Consider the following 17,874-nt stretch of genomic DNA (forward strand, 5'->3'; position numbering starts at 1 on the left):
GGACTTTCTTTTCAAATATCCTTCATCTTTTGACAAAAATAAAATGCAGAGGAATAAATACATGGCTTATTACCAGATGAAAACACAAATGATGTTTTTAAGTAATATATATTGTAGCCTTACCTGTATCCTTTCCTTTAACGCTTTGGGGTAAAGTTCATATATATTTTTGAGACCAACATTATATTTTCCAGATGGGTTGATCCAATTTTCAGGAATCTTTAAAAGCAAAACAACAGAGTTGTGTATCTATCATGAAGCTTACTATGATCTGCTTGTACTGCTCGTAAACATAGCTTTTCACAGTATTTCATACATGACAATAAATATCAATCAATACAGCAAGGCTAGTAGCATAAAAGTGAGAGTTTTTGTCAATTAATTGACTGCCAAGGAATCACAGGGAAATAAAACAGTCCACGATGGAGGAGCACAAAATAATTGACAGCAACTTCTCCATTTCCACATTATTGCAAAAATAACAGATTATCAGAGCTGGCGTCAGCTTCAGTGGACTAATGAGGGTGAAAGATTATTGTTTCACCGTTATTGCTACTGGAAAATGTGACATAGACAATTTGAATAAGAAAATAATTTGCCTTTCTGTCTTTGTCTTCAATTACTCCTTTCACACACTGTACATCCAAGAGTGCTTTGAAACTGACAAAGTAGCTTTCATCGTGGCTGTAATATTAAGAAGCAAGGCAGTCAATCTGCACAGGGCAAGACCTTGTAACAGTAAAATATTCATGGCAAGACAACCTGTTTTCAGTTAAGGAATAAATATTGGCAATCAAATGATGGGATCTTCCCATGTCTATTTGATATGGCAAATGCAACCTCCTCTTAATACCTCATTTAAAACATAACATCTCTGACACTTGATGATCTTTCTCTTTCTGAATGGCATTGTGGGTTGACCCACAGGAGGACGACTGCAGCGGTTCAAGAAGGTAGCTCACCACCACTTTCTCAAGGGCAACTAGGGATGGGCAAGAAATGCTTGTCCAGCCAACGATGCCCACATCCCACAAATGAATAGAAAAAAAGTCACAAATTTTCCTAGAATTGATGCCAGTTCACTGTTCCAAATGACATTCCGACCTTCTCTGAACTGACTCATATGCTACCCCAATTTTAAAATACAAATACCAAATGAATAGATTCAGCCACAAACACAACTAAACAGCAAAGCTCTAAATTTAACTGGTACTTTTTTTGACAGCGGAAGTAATCTTAAACATAGAAAGTTTTGCTGCAAATTAAGTATTGCTGTTAAGGAAAGGAAAAGGGAAGTTAGGAGGGGTGTAGTACTTGTACTTGTAAAGAATAATGAACTGGAACTGATGGATATTTAATGACCCACAGGAACACGGTGGGCCAAAGGGCCACTTCTTATGCTGTTAAAAACTCTGCTAACCTGTTATGGCAGCATGAAAAATTTACATAGTGATCAGCAAAGACAAATGCATTTGGACAAAGATAAAACACAAGTAGAAAGACGATTTAATAAATAAGCAATGCTGAAATATATATTTGCTGATTTTAAAAAATGTTGTTTAAACAGCAGTAAGTTTAGCTAATGAACAAAAGGTTGTGGAATTTCATTTTAAGAAAATAAGTTGAAATATTGCAATGATGCACTGCCCAAAACTGTGCAGTCACAAAAGTAACATTCTGTCACTATGATGCAAACAGCTGTGTTTCTTACAGACTCAAAAATACTTATCACAGAATAGTCTAGAACTCAAAATATATTTTCAATGAAATGTGCCGACCAAATTAAAATTTAGCATATTATTAGTCGATTGCCAAAGCGTTTCAAAGGCAAGTTCATGAATGATATCTCTCTCCTATAGGCCTGATTTGGATTGTTTTTGCTTCATTTCTCCTTGTGCCTCTACCTGCTCTGCTTTTCTATTGTTATCTTGTGTCTCTTATATGACTAGTCTCTTCTTCTTTGTTTCTCATCAGCTCTTATTGAAAGTTCAGTGTAACAGGGAAAGGAAACATCAATGATCCCAGTCTGCAATCACGTTGAGAATCGTAGAAGAAATTCAGTGGCTCCCTTCCCATATTCTCCCACTATATTCCACATGTTCTCAACCTCCTCCTGTAATTGATGTGTTCATTGAATCCTCACACTCCCATTAGTTTCCTCCTATCCTCTCTCTCCATTTCAAAATTTAACTTGATTTAAAAAAAACATCGAAAACAGATCCAGAAACAAATTGAGTAGCTATCTTTCTACTTATTCATTAACAACAACTTGGATGTTCTAATTTAGAATCTTTGGTCAGAATTTTGTCAGTGGCTTCCTATTCCCACCAACTGAACCCAAGAACTTCTGGTCTCTTTATTCCCCCCATTTCTCATCCAATTAGAATCAGAATTTAAAGCACTTGAGTGCACACAGAAGATTCTTATGACTACAACATGAGGGACGTAATTCTGTAACGAAAGCCATCATTTCCCAACAATGCTGCAGATACAGTGGGATAACAGGACAGCCTCTCAGTCAAACAGGAAGATGAATTCACATTTGGAAGGACAAATGCTATGCTTTCAATGTCTTGTTTTTTTCACTCTGACTGACTGCTCCCACCATCCCACCATCTGTCTTGTCTGGCAGCACTTGGGATGCCAGGTAGCCTTACTCCCCCATCATTCAATCGGCACTTCCTTTGATACCTTTTCCACTCTTCCAAACCCTCAACCTCAATCTCCTGATTTCTTTCTACGTGTCTTATAGTTCCACACGAAAACAACTGACCTCAGAAACAGTTGCACAAAGCTGACTGGTGCATGCTACCTTTAAGCAAACTTGAACCAGAAATTCAAGGCACCTTTGACACCATCTTTCAAACCTGTGGTGTCTACCACCTGGGAGAACAAGGACAGCAGGTGCTTGGAACACTACCTTTTGCAAGTTCCCTTCCAAATCACACATCATCCTTACGCAGGCTACACTTCTATTCCTTCATTGTAGCTGTCTAAATCCCGGAGCTCCCTTCCCAACAGCACTGAAGGTGTCCCTTCTGCAGCAACCTATATGGTGGATGATGTGTTTTTGTGCAAAAGTAGGGAATAAATAGTTTTTTAAATCACATTTAAATATTAAATGTTTGTTAGATAAATTTTAGAAATTATATTAGGAGAGGGAAAGAAACCAAGATCCGAGAAAAAGAAGTTTTGTGCTAGTATTCAAGTTTTAAGTAATCATCTCCCCTCTGTCTCTTTAACAAATGGGGTAATTGCGAATTGTTGGTTACACAATTATGTGCAGCTGCATAAACCCCTACAAAGTGAAATAGGTGACAGAGACTTCATGTTAGTTTGTTCATTTTCAAGGACCAATCAGTGCTACAGAGGTTTACCAGTCTAATCACAGTATTTTCTTATGAACAGGATTAAAGAAACTCGATCTGTATTTTCCTGAATTTTCTAACTGAAACTGAAAAATTATTACAGTGCATGACTGGGTGGATACAGATAGACTGGTGAGACTAGAATCAAGAGGCAGGCTATCAGGATAACACATAGGGTGTTTAAGACTGAGATGAGGAGGAATTTCTTCACACAGGGAGTGGTGCATCTTTGGAATTCTGTACACCAGAGAATAGTGCAAGTTCAATAATTGACCTTGTTCAAGACAGAAATCAATAGGTTTCTGAGAAAGTAATAACATTGAGGCTTGGGGGGATAGTAGTGTTGAGGTAAATGATCAGCCATTGTCTGGCTGAATGCTGCAGCAGACTCATTGGACTGAATGGCCTACTCATGTAGCTATGTTCTTAAGTTGCATTTTAAGGCCAATTATTCAGTTTGACTGTGTTTTATTGCTTGTCAGAAAAGCTCACCGCGATGTACAATTTCTGGGTGAAATCAAGGACTTCATCATGAACTGTCTCTTGATGCTAAAGTGAAATATTTAACTTCATTTAAAATAAAAGTGAAAAACTGATCAATATTCATTGCAAACTGAGTATTTTTTCTTAAAAAACGGCATCTATTAATTGTCATACTGTGGGCTACTACAGAACTAATTTCACAGGTACATGTCCGTCTTCGTCGTTCATTTCTAGGTTAGAAGGGTGTTGGTGCATCCCCCTTTCTCGAGATTTGAGCACATAGATTAAGGCTGTGGGGCTGCACACAGTCCTGCCTTTTCAATGAGTTGCAACAAGTTTAGCTGTGTGTGAAACACAAGGCACTCTTAGGAGAACTGCAGTGAAGTCCTCCTCAGTATATCCTGAATTACATCTCAACCACTTGAGACAGATTATCGTGACAATTATCTTATCAACAATTGTGGTTTCTTACTTTGTTCAAATCAGTTGCTGTATTTCTACTTTGTTCAAATTAGTTGCTATATTTCCACTCTGTATTTCAGGGCAGTATTAGTACAATGCAAACAGTACACAGTTTGCTTCCTTTTCCAGTAAAGGAAGGCCTCCTTCTGTATCCATGCCACGTGTAAAATCATAGCCAATCATAGCCAAATTCATGGTTGGGTGACTGTTAAATAGTCAAATCTGATACCTAAATAAGAACCAATAAGTAGAGGGCATCAAATTGCGACAAGAAGGCTTAAGTAGCTTGTGAGGATCTCTTTATCCACTTTGACCGAGTGTTGCTCACATCTGTGGATTTGGTGAGCTGGGCATATGTTCTGCTAGTTTTCAAAGAATATTTTTCTTAAATTTTCACTTACTTATTTCTTCCACACACCAATTCGATCAGGCAACATTTCACAACAAAGTTTAAAAAAAGAGTCTTGCCTTAAAAATCTTCCTGTTATACTTAAGGCAGTAAACCTTGTGCAATTTTACTGATACAGTTAAAAACAGATTTATCACAAAAGAAAGTCAGCATTCTTAATCAGACAGTCTACTTAACCACCTGTGAGTAACCAGATTTAGAATAATTCTATTTCCTTAAAAGAATAAGCAGATGCAATCCCTTGTCAGGTTTGTGCATGGTCATCAGTTTCCGAGTAAAGGAAATAAATTGACACTTTTAAAGTTTATGCATGAAAAGGGTAAGAGGCTTTTCAATATCCCATGAAGGTATGCAGTGAGGTGAAACCTGCAAGCTAATTGGGAACAGAGGACTAGCTTCTGATGAGATGTTTTTTCAATTAGCACAAAAGGTTGTAGTCTCCCTACTTCAGCCAGATACAGGGTGTGTTTATATTCTCAGCCTGTATACTTATTTGGGGATTTGGATAAATTGCACAGAATAAAACTATCACAACCAACAGAAACTCCTACCAATGATCATGCTCTTTTGAAATATAAACGGCACTTTGATGAAAGGTTCCTACAAGCTTGGACAGTCACTATGCACCACTACTACAGTTTGAGATGTATTACAAAATAAAGCTGAATTGATAAGATGGGGACATGCTGGATAGTTCATGGCTCAATGGTTTGCATTATATTTAGCAAAATGCAAATAGTTTATATATCTTTTTAAAAGAGAGTTGAGTTTCAAATTAGTGGTATATGGGTATTGGTCTATTTTTGTTAAGTGGTTTAAAAATTAACTAGATTAGTGTTTCCAAAACAATGATGACTTAAGTCAGTTAATGTCAGAGATCAGGTGAGTGTAAGACTTCCCGAAGTGTTAATGGAAGTTTGCTTATATTGAGGGAACAACAGGAGACACAAAACATTAAGCTATTAGATGTAGCAAAATATAGGATGAACAAGTTTTGTTTCAATTTAGTTCAAAAGTTTCTGAGTTCAGTTCAAAGGAGATCTGACTAGTGTCAGAAACAAGTATAGCCTCTCTGACTCTTCTAGGAAAGGAAATTGTTCACAGTGGTTTGCCAAAATTCCAGACCACAGTATTTGTTTAGAATGGTGCAGATCATTAAAAAACTGAGATATTCTAAGTTCTTGGTTGTCTGAATATTCTAGGAAAAACAGGCTTCATGGCTCACAGGACAGGAATTGAGAAGTAGAAGTTAAATGATGTACAGGTTAGACAGGGAAGAAATATTTCAAGGGATATTGATTAACTATTAAGTAACACATTGGGAGGTAGTTAGGATTTTGTTTTGCCAGGTATGTTGAAATCTTTCAAAATGTATTACATTTAGATAGCTTCATTTAGTTTCTGTTTGTGCAATAGATGTCAGTTTCATTGTTATAGTAAGCTTGGTAGCTTTGTTAGCCTATGTTTCAGAGAAAGACTGCCACGTTAAAAAAAACAAAAAAAATCTATCATGCCAGATTTCACTTTGCCATCTGACTTCTTTAGTCGTAACATTAGATGGCGTAATGACTGCACAAAAATTACAATCTTTTAGAAATGAACCATTATTACCTTAAAGTACACCATTATTACCTTAAGTGTCCTTCCTGAAAGGCCAATAATTTTCTCATCTTTTGGCTCCACTACTGTGGACGTGTTCACATCTCCGCTCCCTGTGGTATCTATGATGTCAATAATTTTAGGCTTTCCATCACTCGTGACCTGTAAATAAATTATTTTTAGTTAGATGCCATCAGTTGTGGTATTGTAGGATAACAATAATTAATCTCAGCAAACAGTCACATAACAGTCTGCAGTAACTATTCTGAGACATAATGAGATTTTGTAAGTGTTGAACGCATGAAGCACTTTGAAAAGACTTGCTGCTCCTCTTATTGGGTTTCAAACATACTGTAAGTCTCTGCTAAAATACCAAACTGGGTCAAATTCGGGAGTGTTTTCATCAACAATAGCTTTACTCTTTTCTGTGATACGAATAGATTGTCTATGTGTCAGAGAAAGGGGACACTTTACTTTCCTTCACCAAACTTTTGTAATCAAGGTACCTGCAATGGATCATTGAGAGAAATGTACAGAAATGCCTTATTAGAATATCTCTAAAAGCAGTATTTAGGGACTCAACAAAAATCCCTCAAGGAAAGAGTTACACAAGCTAGGTGCACTATCCTTATGTTTCTAGCTTGTAATTGTGAAATCCTAAATAAAAGAAGTACAAAGGACACTAGGTAGCAAATCCCAGCATGTACTACTATACACTTCCTGCTAGTGATGAACAACATCAGCAGCGTCTAATACACAACAAAATTTGTAAATAAAATGCTTTGAAATATGATCAAGAAGGCAGAGGAATGCATTAATTGTGAAGAGTGATTCGGGCTATAGCGGGAAACAAGAAGCAGGCACGCCCCTGTCTGCATGAACGGAGTTGAGGTGGAGACGGTTGAGAGCATCAAGGTCCTAAGAGTGATAATCACCAACAAACTGTCCTGGTCCACCCACATTAATGCCATGGTCAAGAAAGCACAACAACATCTCTACTTCATCAAAAGGCTGAGGAAAATTGGCATGTCCTTAAAGACACTTACCAATTTTTATAGATGCACCACAAAAAGCATTCTATTTGGATGCATCACAGCTTGGCATGGAAACTGCTCTGCCCAGGACCACAAAAAACAACAGAGTTGTGAATACAGCCCATTCCATCATGCATTTACCTGCTATCCTTCAATACTTCTCACTGTCTCTGGTAGGCAGCCAACATAATCCAAGACCCTCCCACCCCAGCTATAATCTCTTCCAACCTCTTCCATCTGGCAGAGGTACAAAAGCTCACACAAACATACTAACAGATTCAAGAACAACTTCTTTCCCACTTTATTAGACTTCTTGAAGGGACCTCTCAAAATTTTAAATTTAATGTTGATCTTCCTGTTTGTACACCTTCTCTGCAGCCGTAACACTGTATTCCTTCCTCTGTTCTATTACCATTATGCACTTTGTATGGTATGATCCACCTGTACTGCACATAAAATAAAAATTTTCACTGTATCTAGGCACATGTGGCAATAACAAATCAAATCAAAATCATAATAAGGTATGTAATTACAAGTTTATAACAAAATGCAATTCACCTAAAAGACTTGTTTTCACTACTTAGAACACCAATTACTTCCAATACATTATGGAAGTGAGAAAAATTGCTATAAATCAAATATTTAATCCAACATGCAAAATTTGAACTGAATTTATGTTAATCATTGGGGATGAATCTACATCTGGGCATGGAGGAATGTTTCAGTGTGTGAATGGCACGTGTTTTTTTTTGGGAAGGAAATCCAATTTTCTTCCACATTCCCAACTTGTGCCATTTTCCTCTGGTCTTTTTATGCATTAGGAATGTCTACTTTGCAAATCAAACCCACCCACCAGGTTAGGGTCAGGCTTCACATTTTAAACTTGGAATGAAAATCAGGGTTTGGAAGCCTATTACAAGCACACCAGATTAGAGAGCTCATAAAGAAAATGGCAAACCTGCTCAGGAGTCAGGAACATTGTATATTGAAGTACAGCAAACACAAATGTCTTGACATTTGCAAATGTCAGTACTGTATCAGGTACTATTTGGGAATGCTGAATTTCTTAATACAGTGATTCATCAGAAGGAGCTATTCTGTGAAGGCAAGTTGACCCACGTTGGCTAGCATTGTTTAATTGTTCTTGTCACATTGATTTTCCAATACAGAAAGTACCATTTATAATGTATTAAATCATATTTTTAAAGAAGTCCTCTCTATTAAGTTTTCATACTCTGATTTCATTATGCTGGCAAATTTGACACCTGCGTTCCCCCTGTACTACTTGACAGGCATGTACTTTGAAATGAAATGAAACCCTATTGTCAGTGGAGCATGATGCTTTTGTTATGACAGTTATTCGGTTACAAACACATGACTTGGTTTCACAAGCTTCAGCTCAGGTGGTTTTTGCTGTTCCAAGACCAACCGAAACACTTTCAAGCCTTTCATATAACACATTTATGTGCCTGATGTGGCATCTTGTTTGTTTACAAATCTATGTAGCACTTAAAATGTAACAACTTCTTTATTCTTCACAATTTTTGGCCCAGCATCAATGATAGGGAGTTTGATTTATTTTTAAAGCTATTAAAAGTTTAATGGTTTTCCAATGATTTTAAACTAATTCCCATTATCTCATTACCCGAAACATGTACATTGTACATACCGAGTAAGTGACTATGGCGGAGAGACCCATGGTCAGGCATGAGGAATGTAAAGTAGCATGGGGAATCCGAGTTGCATGTGGCTGACTGGATGGGGGATATAGATGGCATGGGAAATGGGAGGTGAGAGTTGATGTTTAAGGGGTACTTAAATGATGTTGAGAGATGATCCGCTGTTTTGAAGATCCAAGCGTCCTTCCTAGCCTACCTCCACAACAGCACCCCACTGCACCTACAAAATGCTCTGTAAACCTGACTCCCTGTGAGAAACAATGAAAATACCTTGTAAACGCACATGTATACAAATGAGGAGCATCAGCAGGCTATTTTACCGCTCCAACATTCAATAAAATCATGGCCGGTCAAATTGTTAGCCTCAACTCCTTATCACTATCTACCACAAAAAACACTTTCCCTTTTCAGTCAACAATCTATCTACCTGTACCTTATTCAATGGGGCCACTTCTACCACTCTCTACAATCATGATCCCAAAAGAAAACAAATTCTTCCTCACGTCCAACATAATTGGGAGACTGCTTATTTTTAAACTGTGTCCCCTGGTTCTGGTCTGGTCAACAAGGAAACCCTTTCTTTCACCATCTAAAAACAACACTCTCTCAACAACCTGTTCAGAGATGTTATTACACGCCTCTAAAACAGGTGGGTCTTGAATGCAGAACTCCTAAATCAATGCGGTCAAGTCCTCTAAAGATCTGAAACATTCCTACAAGATTGTCTCCTATTCTTCCAAACTCCAACGGTTATATGCCCAACCAGATCAACCTTTCTTCATAAGATAAACCCACCTTGACTATCCCAGTACCAGTCGCCGGAACCTTCTCTGCACTGGGTATAATGATCTATGTCCTTTCTTAAATAAGGACACCGCAGATATACACAGTACTCGATCTGTTTAAAAAATCTAAAAATAAAACAATGAATTTAGACAGGTACCTGGTATTGACCTTGGCACCAGATATGGCGACGGCAAAGTCTGTCCTGTTGACCCTGCGCCGTCCTCATTATTAACAATGGAAACAAATTGGGAAAGCTGTCTCACAGTGTCGTCAAGCAACAGCATGGCACAGTCATACTTATGGATCCATACAACTACCATAGGCAATGCTTATCTCCAATATGAGAGAATTTAACCACTGACCTTTGCATACAACGGTATTCCCATCACTAAATCCCTCACTATCAACATCCTAGGGGCTACCATTGACTAGAACCAACACAAGCTGAAACGTTAACCTGTTTTTTCCTTCACAGATGCTGTCAGGCCTGTTGAGCATTTCCAGCAACTTTGTTTTTGTTCCTAATTTACAGCATCTGCAATTCTTTTGGTTTTTTTTATTGCATTGTGACAAAGATACTGAGGCTCCACTAGAAGATCAAAAGCTAAATATCCTGCAGTGAATGCCTCACCTCCTGACTTCACAAAACCTGTCCAAAAGGCACAAGTCAGGAGTGTGATGGAATACACCCCACTTGCCTGAAAGGGTGCAGTCCAACAACGCTCAAGAAGCTTGATCCCATCGAGGGTACAGTTACTACTTGATTGGTTCCACATCTACTCCCTCCATGACCAACTCACAGCATCTACAAGATATACCACAACAACTCACCAAGCGTCCTTAGACAGCTCCATCCAGACCTGTGACCACTTCCATCTAGAAGAGCAGCAGATACATGGAAACACCATAACTTTTAAGTTTGCCTTCAAGCCATTCATGATCCTGACTTAGAAAATATATCACCTCAAACTTTTTTCCCCAACAACACTACAGGTGTGCCAATAGCAACAGGCCGCAGAGGTTCAAGAAAGCAGCTCACCACAACTTTCCCAAGGGCAACTAGGGATAGGCAATAAGTTCTGACCCAGCCAGCGACACTGTCATCACATGAACGAAAAAAAAACTCCACACTAACATTTTGTGATTTATGTGCCAAAATACTCAGATCCCTCTGGGTCTCAGAATTCTCTAAGATCTCTCCATTTAAAAGATATGCTGCTTTTCTACTCCTCCTGTCAAAGTCATCAAGTTCACATTTTGGCACTCTAACCTCCACCTATCAACATCGTTTTCCCATTCACTTACACTATTGACATTTGCAGGACCTTATGTTCTCTTCACAACTCACGAACTATCTTTTTATCATCAGCAAACTTAGCAACCATACATTTTGTCCCCTCTTCCATATCTTTGATATAAATTTTAAACGTTTGGGGCCACTGCACTGATTCCTGTGGTACACCAATTGTCACATTGCAACAAACCAAAAAAACCCATTTATGCCCATCCCCTGCTTCCTATTAGCCAACGAATCCCTTATCCATCTCATGGGTTACCCCCTACACCTGGGTTGCTCTGTTGGGTGATGCACCCTCCAGTTTACTTGCCAGCTCATCACTATTCTCAGCGAGTGGGGCAATGGGTGAGGCAGCAAAGACACTTTCTGAGATACCCTGAGTGAACAGTTCATTGGAGGGCACCAGGCTGCTGCATGGAATAAACTTAAGTGTGAAGCTGAGGCATCAGTCACAGTGACTTCACAGGCACTGCAACTGTACGGATTACAAAAGCATGAACTACAGTCAGAGTGCTCGTGAACATTTCCTTTTAGTAAATCTCTGCCCCCTCTTCCAAGCCTTTACAGCCCTACTAAAGTCTGGTATCTAGAACTGAACACAATACTCCAGCTGGGGTTGATCTTAATATATAGAGTGTGAGGCTATTTAATATGCAATTTTGTTCTCATGCTTAAGTTTTAGCAAAGATCTGTAGCTCGAGTTGTGGATGATATCGTTGACTTGCTTGCCGAACTGGCTTGTTTTCGTTCAGACATTTCATTACCATGCTAGGTAACATCATCAGTGGAGCCTCCGATAAAGCGATGTTATTCTACTCCACTTGGAAATTATACTGTTCTGGTGAGTACTGGCATTTCTGGTTTTGATCTGTACACGGTTGTATGGGGTCCAATTCTATACATTTGTTGATTGCATTATGAGAACCATGCCTCTAGATTCTCATATGTTCCATGCTCAAGTTGGCTGTCAAACCTGTCATTTACAGATTAGGTTGTCTCACTATTTGACTGTTGAAATTATATATTTATTAAAGGAGACAAGGAAACCAGATAAGAAATTTAGAGAAAAAGAAATAGACGTTTATGATGACATTTGAGAAAGGAAGAGAATCAAGGTGAAAGTAAAAATTAGCATGGATTAGTTGTCTGAACGGCTTGTTTTTGTACCATTGATCCTATGTAATCCTACATAACTTGTGATTTTAAAGTTTTAAAAAAGCTCCTCACATTTAAATTCCAAGCCTCTACTTACAAAGCCCAGGTAGGTTTGCCAAATTTAGTTAGAGGCATTCCTGTAGGACTGATCTTGTGATTTCTATAAATCATTTACAACAGCTGGGTGCCACGTATTTTTGCCTGTGGCCTTGCATTATTTATTATCGGAGAAAAGTTCCAAGAATCAGGATCTATCTGTGAGCAGGAGAAAGCAGGTAAACCAACGGCACAGGGAGAAAGGGCAAACAGAAGTGGAGAAGTGATTTGCAGCGGGGAAACCACAGGGCAGACATCTTTCATAATATTGATTACAGCTAACGTACTGAAATATTGAAAACAAAATGTAGCAATGCTCAGATAATCTTCATATCTAGCAGTAACACAATAACTCTCTAACAGTCATTGCTATAATGCTTAATGACTCACATTTATATAGTAACTTCCATAGCTAAATATCCGAAGGTATTTCATGGCAAAACAGAATATTGAGTCTTATAAAGGAGACGTAGGGCAGGTGTCTAAGAGTTTAGTCCAGAAAGCACATTTTAAGGAGTTTATTAAAATGAGGAAAGAGATACAAAGAGTTTCAAAGAGGAAATTGGGATAAATATGTAAAAAGGCAATTTCTTGAAATTGTGTGTTCTCCTCTCCTTCGAGCCACAAGTAGAACATAGAAAAAAGAAAATTACAGCACAGGAACAGGTCCTTTGGCCCTCCAAGCCTGCACTGACATGCTGCCCGGCACAACTAAAACCCCCTACCCTATATCCCTCTATTCCCATCCTATTTGTCAAGGCACCCTTTAAAAGTCACTATTGTATCTGCTTCCACTACCTCCCCCAGCAACAAGTTCCAGGCACCCACTACCCTGTGTGTAAAAAAATTTGCCTTGTACATCACCTTGCTCCTCGCACCTTAAACCTATGCCCCTAGTAACTGACTCTTCCACCCTGGGAAAAAAAGCTTCTGACTGTCCACCCCCTTCATAATCTTGTAGACCTCTATCAGGTCACCCCTCAACCTCCATCATTCCAGTGAGAACAACCCAAGTTTCTGCAACCTCTCGTGGTAGCTAAGGCCCTCCATACCAAGCAATGTCCTGGTAAATATTTTCTGTACCATCTCCAAGGCCACCACATCCTTCTGGCAGTGCAGCAACCAAAATAGAACACAATATTCCAACTGTGGCCTAATTAAGGTTCTATAAAGCTGCAACATTACCTGCTAATTTTTAAACTCAATGTCCCAACTGATGAAGGCAAGCATGCTGTATGCCTTGTTGACTACCTTTTCCACCTGCATTGCCACTTTCAGTGACATGTGTACCTTCACACCCAGGTCCCTCTGCCTATAAGTGCTCTTAAGGGTTCTGCCATTTACTGTATATTTTCCATCTGGATTAGACCTTCCAAAATGCATTACTTCATATTTTTCTGGATTAAACTCCATCTGCCATCTCTGCCTAAGTCACCAACCGATCTACATCCTGCTACAACCTCTGACGGTCTTCATCATTATCCACAATCCCACCAACTTTTGTGTCATCCATAAACTTACTAATCAAACTAGTTATATCTTCCTCCAACTTATTTATATATATTACAATTAGTAAAGGTCCTAACAGTGATCAGCGAGGAACACCACTAGTCATATTCCCATCAGAAACGCACCCGTCCACTGCTACCCTCTGTCTTCTATGACTGAGCCAGTATGTTTTATACATCTTACAAGCTCACTTCTGACCCCGTGTGACTTTACCTTCTGTATCAGTCTGCCATGAGGGACGTTCTCAAAGGCATTACTGAAGACAATAACCCTCAGTTCAAGAACCTATTCTCCTCCCTTGGTTCTGTGCCTTCATTCGCTACCTGGGTACGGGTGAAAGAAACGTTTCATTATTTACCCATATTAAAATCCCAGGTTTCATTCACCGTTTACTGTGGTTCCTCTCCCATAGTATCATTTCACACTGTTACTGCTCCCAGCTCTGTGGGAAATGCTGGATCCCACGCTGACCAAAGTCTCTTGTGAACGACCCCTCCCGAACCCCACAGTCTGAGCTCCATACCTCCCTTGGATGCCCCATTTCCAATCTCCCTCCCACTCCATTCCCCAACATCATTCTTGCCTCATTCACAGGCCTTCCCCTCCACCCATACTTAAGACACCACCTGGTTTTGAAGCTTCCCATCTTTTAGTTTCCCCAGTACAAATGAGAGGCTGTTCTGGTAGTGATCAATACCAAAATTTCCATTACAGTGGGAAACTTAATCAATGATCTCCCAGTGAGAGTCTCTGCCGGTAACTACTATTCCAGTAGCTTTAGATTATCAAGATAAAGGGTAACATCTACCTCCCGTTTCCATAACAAAAATTATGAACTCTCCCCACTCAAGAACGCATCACAATGATCTGTGATAACAAATATCACTAAAAACAAGTTTTGTGTTCCCAGCATCTCCTTAAGATAGAAATTTCAAACCATAATGCTCCAATTTTATTTCTTCCAATTTTTTGTTTGCTCAAATATTATAGTTCTCTTTGGAATTTTTCATGGCGTACTCAACTCCAGTACTTTAAAACTGGCATCTGGGGCTGGCCTTGTTTGGGTATCCAATTAGGCTTTGCAATGTGCCCATTTCAGTTTTGGAAGCTGCTGCACCTTTCTGAGAATCTGTAATATGACTAGTGGCAAAGGGCAAGCCTTTCTCAAATAGGTGCTGAGGCAAATGGAACAATCAGAAGGGCGGGCTCGAAAAGTTAATTCTGTTTCTCTCTGTACAGATTCTGCCAAACCTGCTGAGTTTCTCCAGTATTCTCTATGTTATTGATTTCCATTGTACACTCATCCAGAATACCATCCTCATGCTTTCTAAATTTGTCAAACCCTGACCACAACCATTAGCAATCAACAGACCACCTTTCTGATAAATTGTAATCCACAAAAGTTAACAATCTATCTAGTTCATCTGTGCTCAAATCATCAGGTTGTAATTCTGGAAAAAAAAGCTTTTCTTCTTTTCTTGCTTGTGTATGATAATGAAATGTTAAGGTCACACCTTGCTTCCACTTTGGCAAAGTAGTAATCAAGGCCCACAATGTAACTTTACTCTTCCACTTGCCATTCGTCCCATTTTCAGAAAAGAGGGGTGGGTAATGAGACCCTGAAATTTTACAATTTAATCTGATCACCTCTGTTACCAATATTACAAACTGTAATGAAACAGACAGCTCTCTGAAGGTAGCATGGGCAAGAGGATTCCTCCTTTATTACTCAAGGCCTGGATATCAGAGTAGGAAGTTTGTAGTTGCTAGTTAGTCCAGCTCTGTGTACAGTGGGCAACAACCAGAGAACAGGCTAAAAGTAACTGGCAAAAGGATTAGAGGGGACCTGAAGCTTATTTTTCTCAATCAAAGGGAGTCTACAATGCAAGGCTTGAATGCATGTACAGAATGACATCTTTATCACATTTAAAAAAACACCTGGATATGTAGTGAGATAACAGGAACTGCAGATGCTGGAGAATCTGAGATAACAAGGTGTGGAGCTGGATGAACACAGCAGGCCAAGCAGTATCTTAGGAGCAGGAATGCTTTCCTCCTCCTAAGATGCTGCTTGGCCTGTTGTGTTCATCCAGCTCCACACCTTGTTATCTTGGGTATGTACTGAGACCATATTTGGAATACTGTGTGCAGTTCGGTCTCTTTATCTGAGGAAGGGTGTGTAGGCTATGAAGGCAGTGCAACAAAAGTTTACTAACCTGATTTCTGAGATGGCTGGTGTATGAAGACAGATTGGATTGGTTTGGGCTATATTCACCAGCTTTTATAAGTATGAGCGGGATCTCACTGAAATCTATAAAATTCCAACAGGTCTAGACAGAGTAAAATGCAGAAGGACATTCCCAATGATCAGGAGTCCAAACCAGGGGTCACAGTCTAAGAATACAGAGTAGGCCATTTAGGACTGAGATGAGGAGTAATTTCCAAATCACCAAAGTGGTAAGCCTGTGGAATTCTTTGCCTCAGAAAGCAGCTGAGATCAAAACGTTGAATATTTTCATGATGGAGTTAGATAATATTCTTATAGCTAAAGAGTATGGAGAGTAAGTGGGAACAGGGGTCTGAGTTTGACATCAGCCATGATCATAATGAAAAGCAAAGCAGATTCAAAGGGCCAAATGCCCTTCTCTTGCTCCTACTTTTTGTTTTTCTAAAGTGCCTTAACTCAGAGCACGCAGACAGGAGCTGGAAGGTGGGATTAGACTTTATCACTCCACACTACAACCACCATGAACCTAACGGCTGAGCGGGCTCTTTCTGTGTCACAAATCATTCCACATTTTCAAACAGTCATCATGTTTGCTATCAGTTGCATAAGAGCAGCTTAAATGATCAAATATAATTGAGCATGTGGCATAATTTCCAGGTGTGAATGTTTATGTATTTAAACATTGTTAAACATTTTAAAAGTAGAGTTTGGCCTTCACATTGCAATTGAAAATATGATTACATACGTGAAATAAACAAATGTCTAAAGCGACCTCACAAAAGATCCTTTCGCAATAATTTGCTAACCTAACCTAACTTTAAAATAACTTAAATCCAGTTTTACACTTTAAATAATTATTTGTAATCACCTTATACAAGCAGGTTCACTATCATAGCACCACAAGGCTCTTATTTTACACCATTATCTTTCTTATTAAACTGTTCAGACATGCTGTGACATGTGTCCATGGCAGCTAAGTCCTGAACCTGGGATTCTGCCTTGAGGTAGGGATACAATAACTGTATTACAAGACCCTCAGGCTGCACTTTGTAAAAAAATATTTCAAGTCAACTTTTTCAGATATTATCACACACCTCTGAGGCAAGTGGGATTTGAAGCTAAACTTTATGGCCCAGGAAGTACACTTACATTTTACAATGTAAGTGTAATGGGTTCCTAATTAGCACCAAATCCTAAATTAGGACATCCCCAACTTATAAAAAAGGTACCTATTTGCACCTCATTTTCCAACTTGGTGAGAAACAGGTAAATTTGTCTCATTATGTTTTGGGAGGTAGGAATCTGGGGGATGGGTGGGGAGCACAGTTTTGCCTTTGTCACATTGAAAGGCACATGGTCTGTTTTAAAAACTGTACATGAAAATACTATTTTGATGCCTAGCTAAGAAATGAAATAATGACTGAAAAGTAATTATATTGCAAACTTGCACTCCAAATCAACCATTAAAGCGGGTATGTTCATTGTCAACACATCCAAGGAAAAGTCTGGAGACCTTACAGAGTGCAGGCTTTGACTCGAAATTTTACCACAATACATGGTTCATAAACAAAAACATGAATCACTGGAGAAACTCAATAGGTCTGCCAGCATCAGTGCTTTCTCCACACAGGTGCTGGCAGAGGTGGTGAGGTGCTGAGACCCTCCAGCAAATTCTGCGTTTGTTTCAGATTTCCAGCAACGGTAGCTCTTTGTTTTTGAATGTTCAGTCGTAGCACATGGATCAGCCCCAGTAATAAACAGACCATAACC

General features: G+C 39.1%; 1 protein-coding gene across 4 annotated transcripts in view; it reads right to left on the minus strand.

The window, feature by feature from the left end:
- The window catches only part of tpp2 (tripeptidyl peptidase 2), a 110,417-nt gene that overhangs the window by 91,547 nt on the left and 996 nt on the right, over positions 1 to 17,874 (minus strand). For all 4 annotated transcript variants that reach the window (XM_048533526.2, XM_048533525.2, XM_048533527.2 and 1 more), the window contains exons 2-3: positions 6,355 to 6,483; positions 124 to 219 (exon numbers count right to left, since the gene is read on the minus strand). In XM_048533526.2, the coding sequence (XP_048389483.1) occupies positions 124 to 219; positions 6,355 to 6,483 (225 nt within the window). The remainder of the gene's footprint in view (positions 1 to 123; positions 220 to 6,354; positions 6,484 to 17,874) is intronic.

Source organism: Stegostoma tigrinum, chromosome 6 (genome assembly GCF_030684315.1).
Source record: "Stegostoma tigrinum isolate sSteTig4 chromosome 6, sSteTig4.hap1, whole genome shotgun sequence".
Classification (NCBI taxonomy): Eukaryota; Metazoa; Chordata; class Chondrichthyes; order Orectolobiformes; family Stegostomatidae; genus Stegostoma; species Stegostoma tigrinum.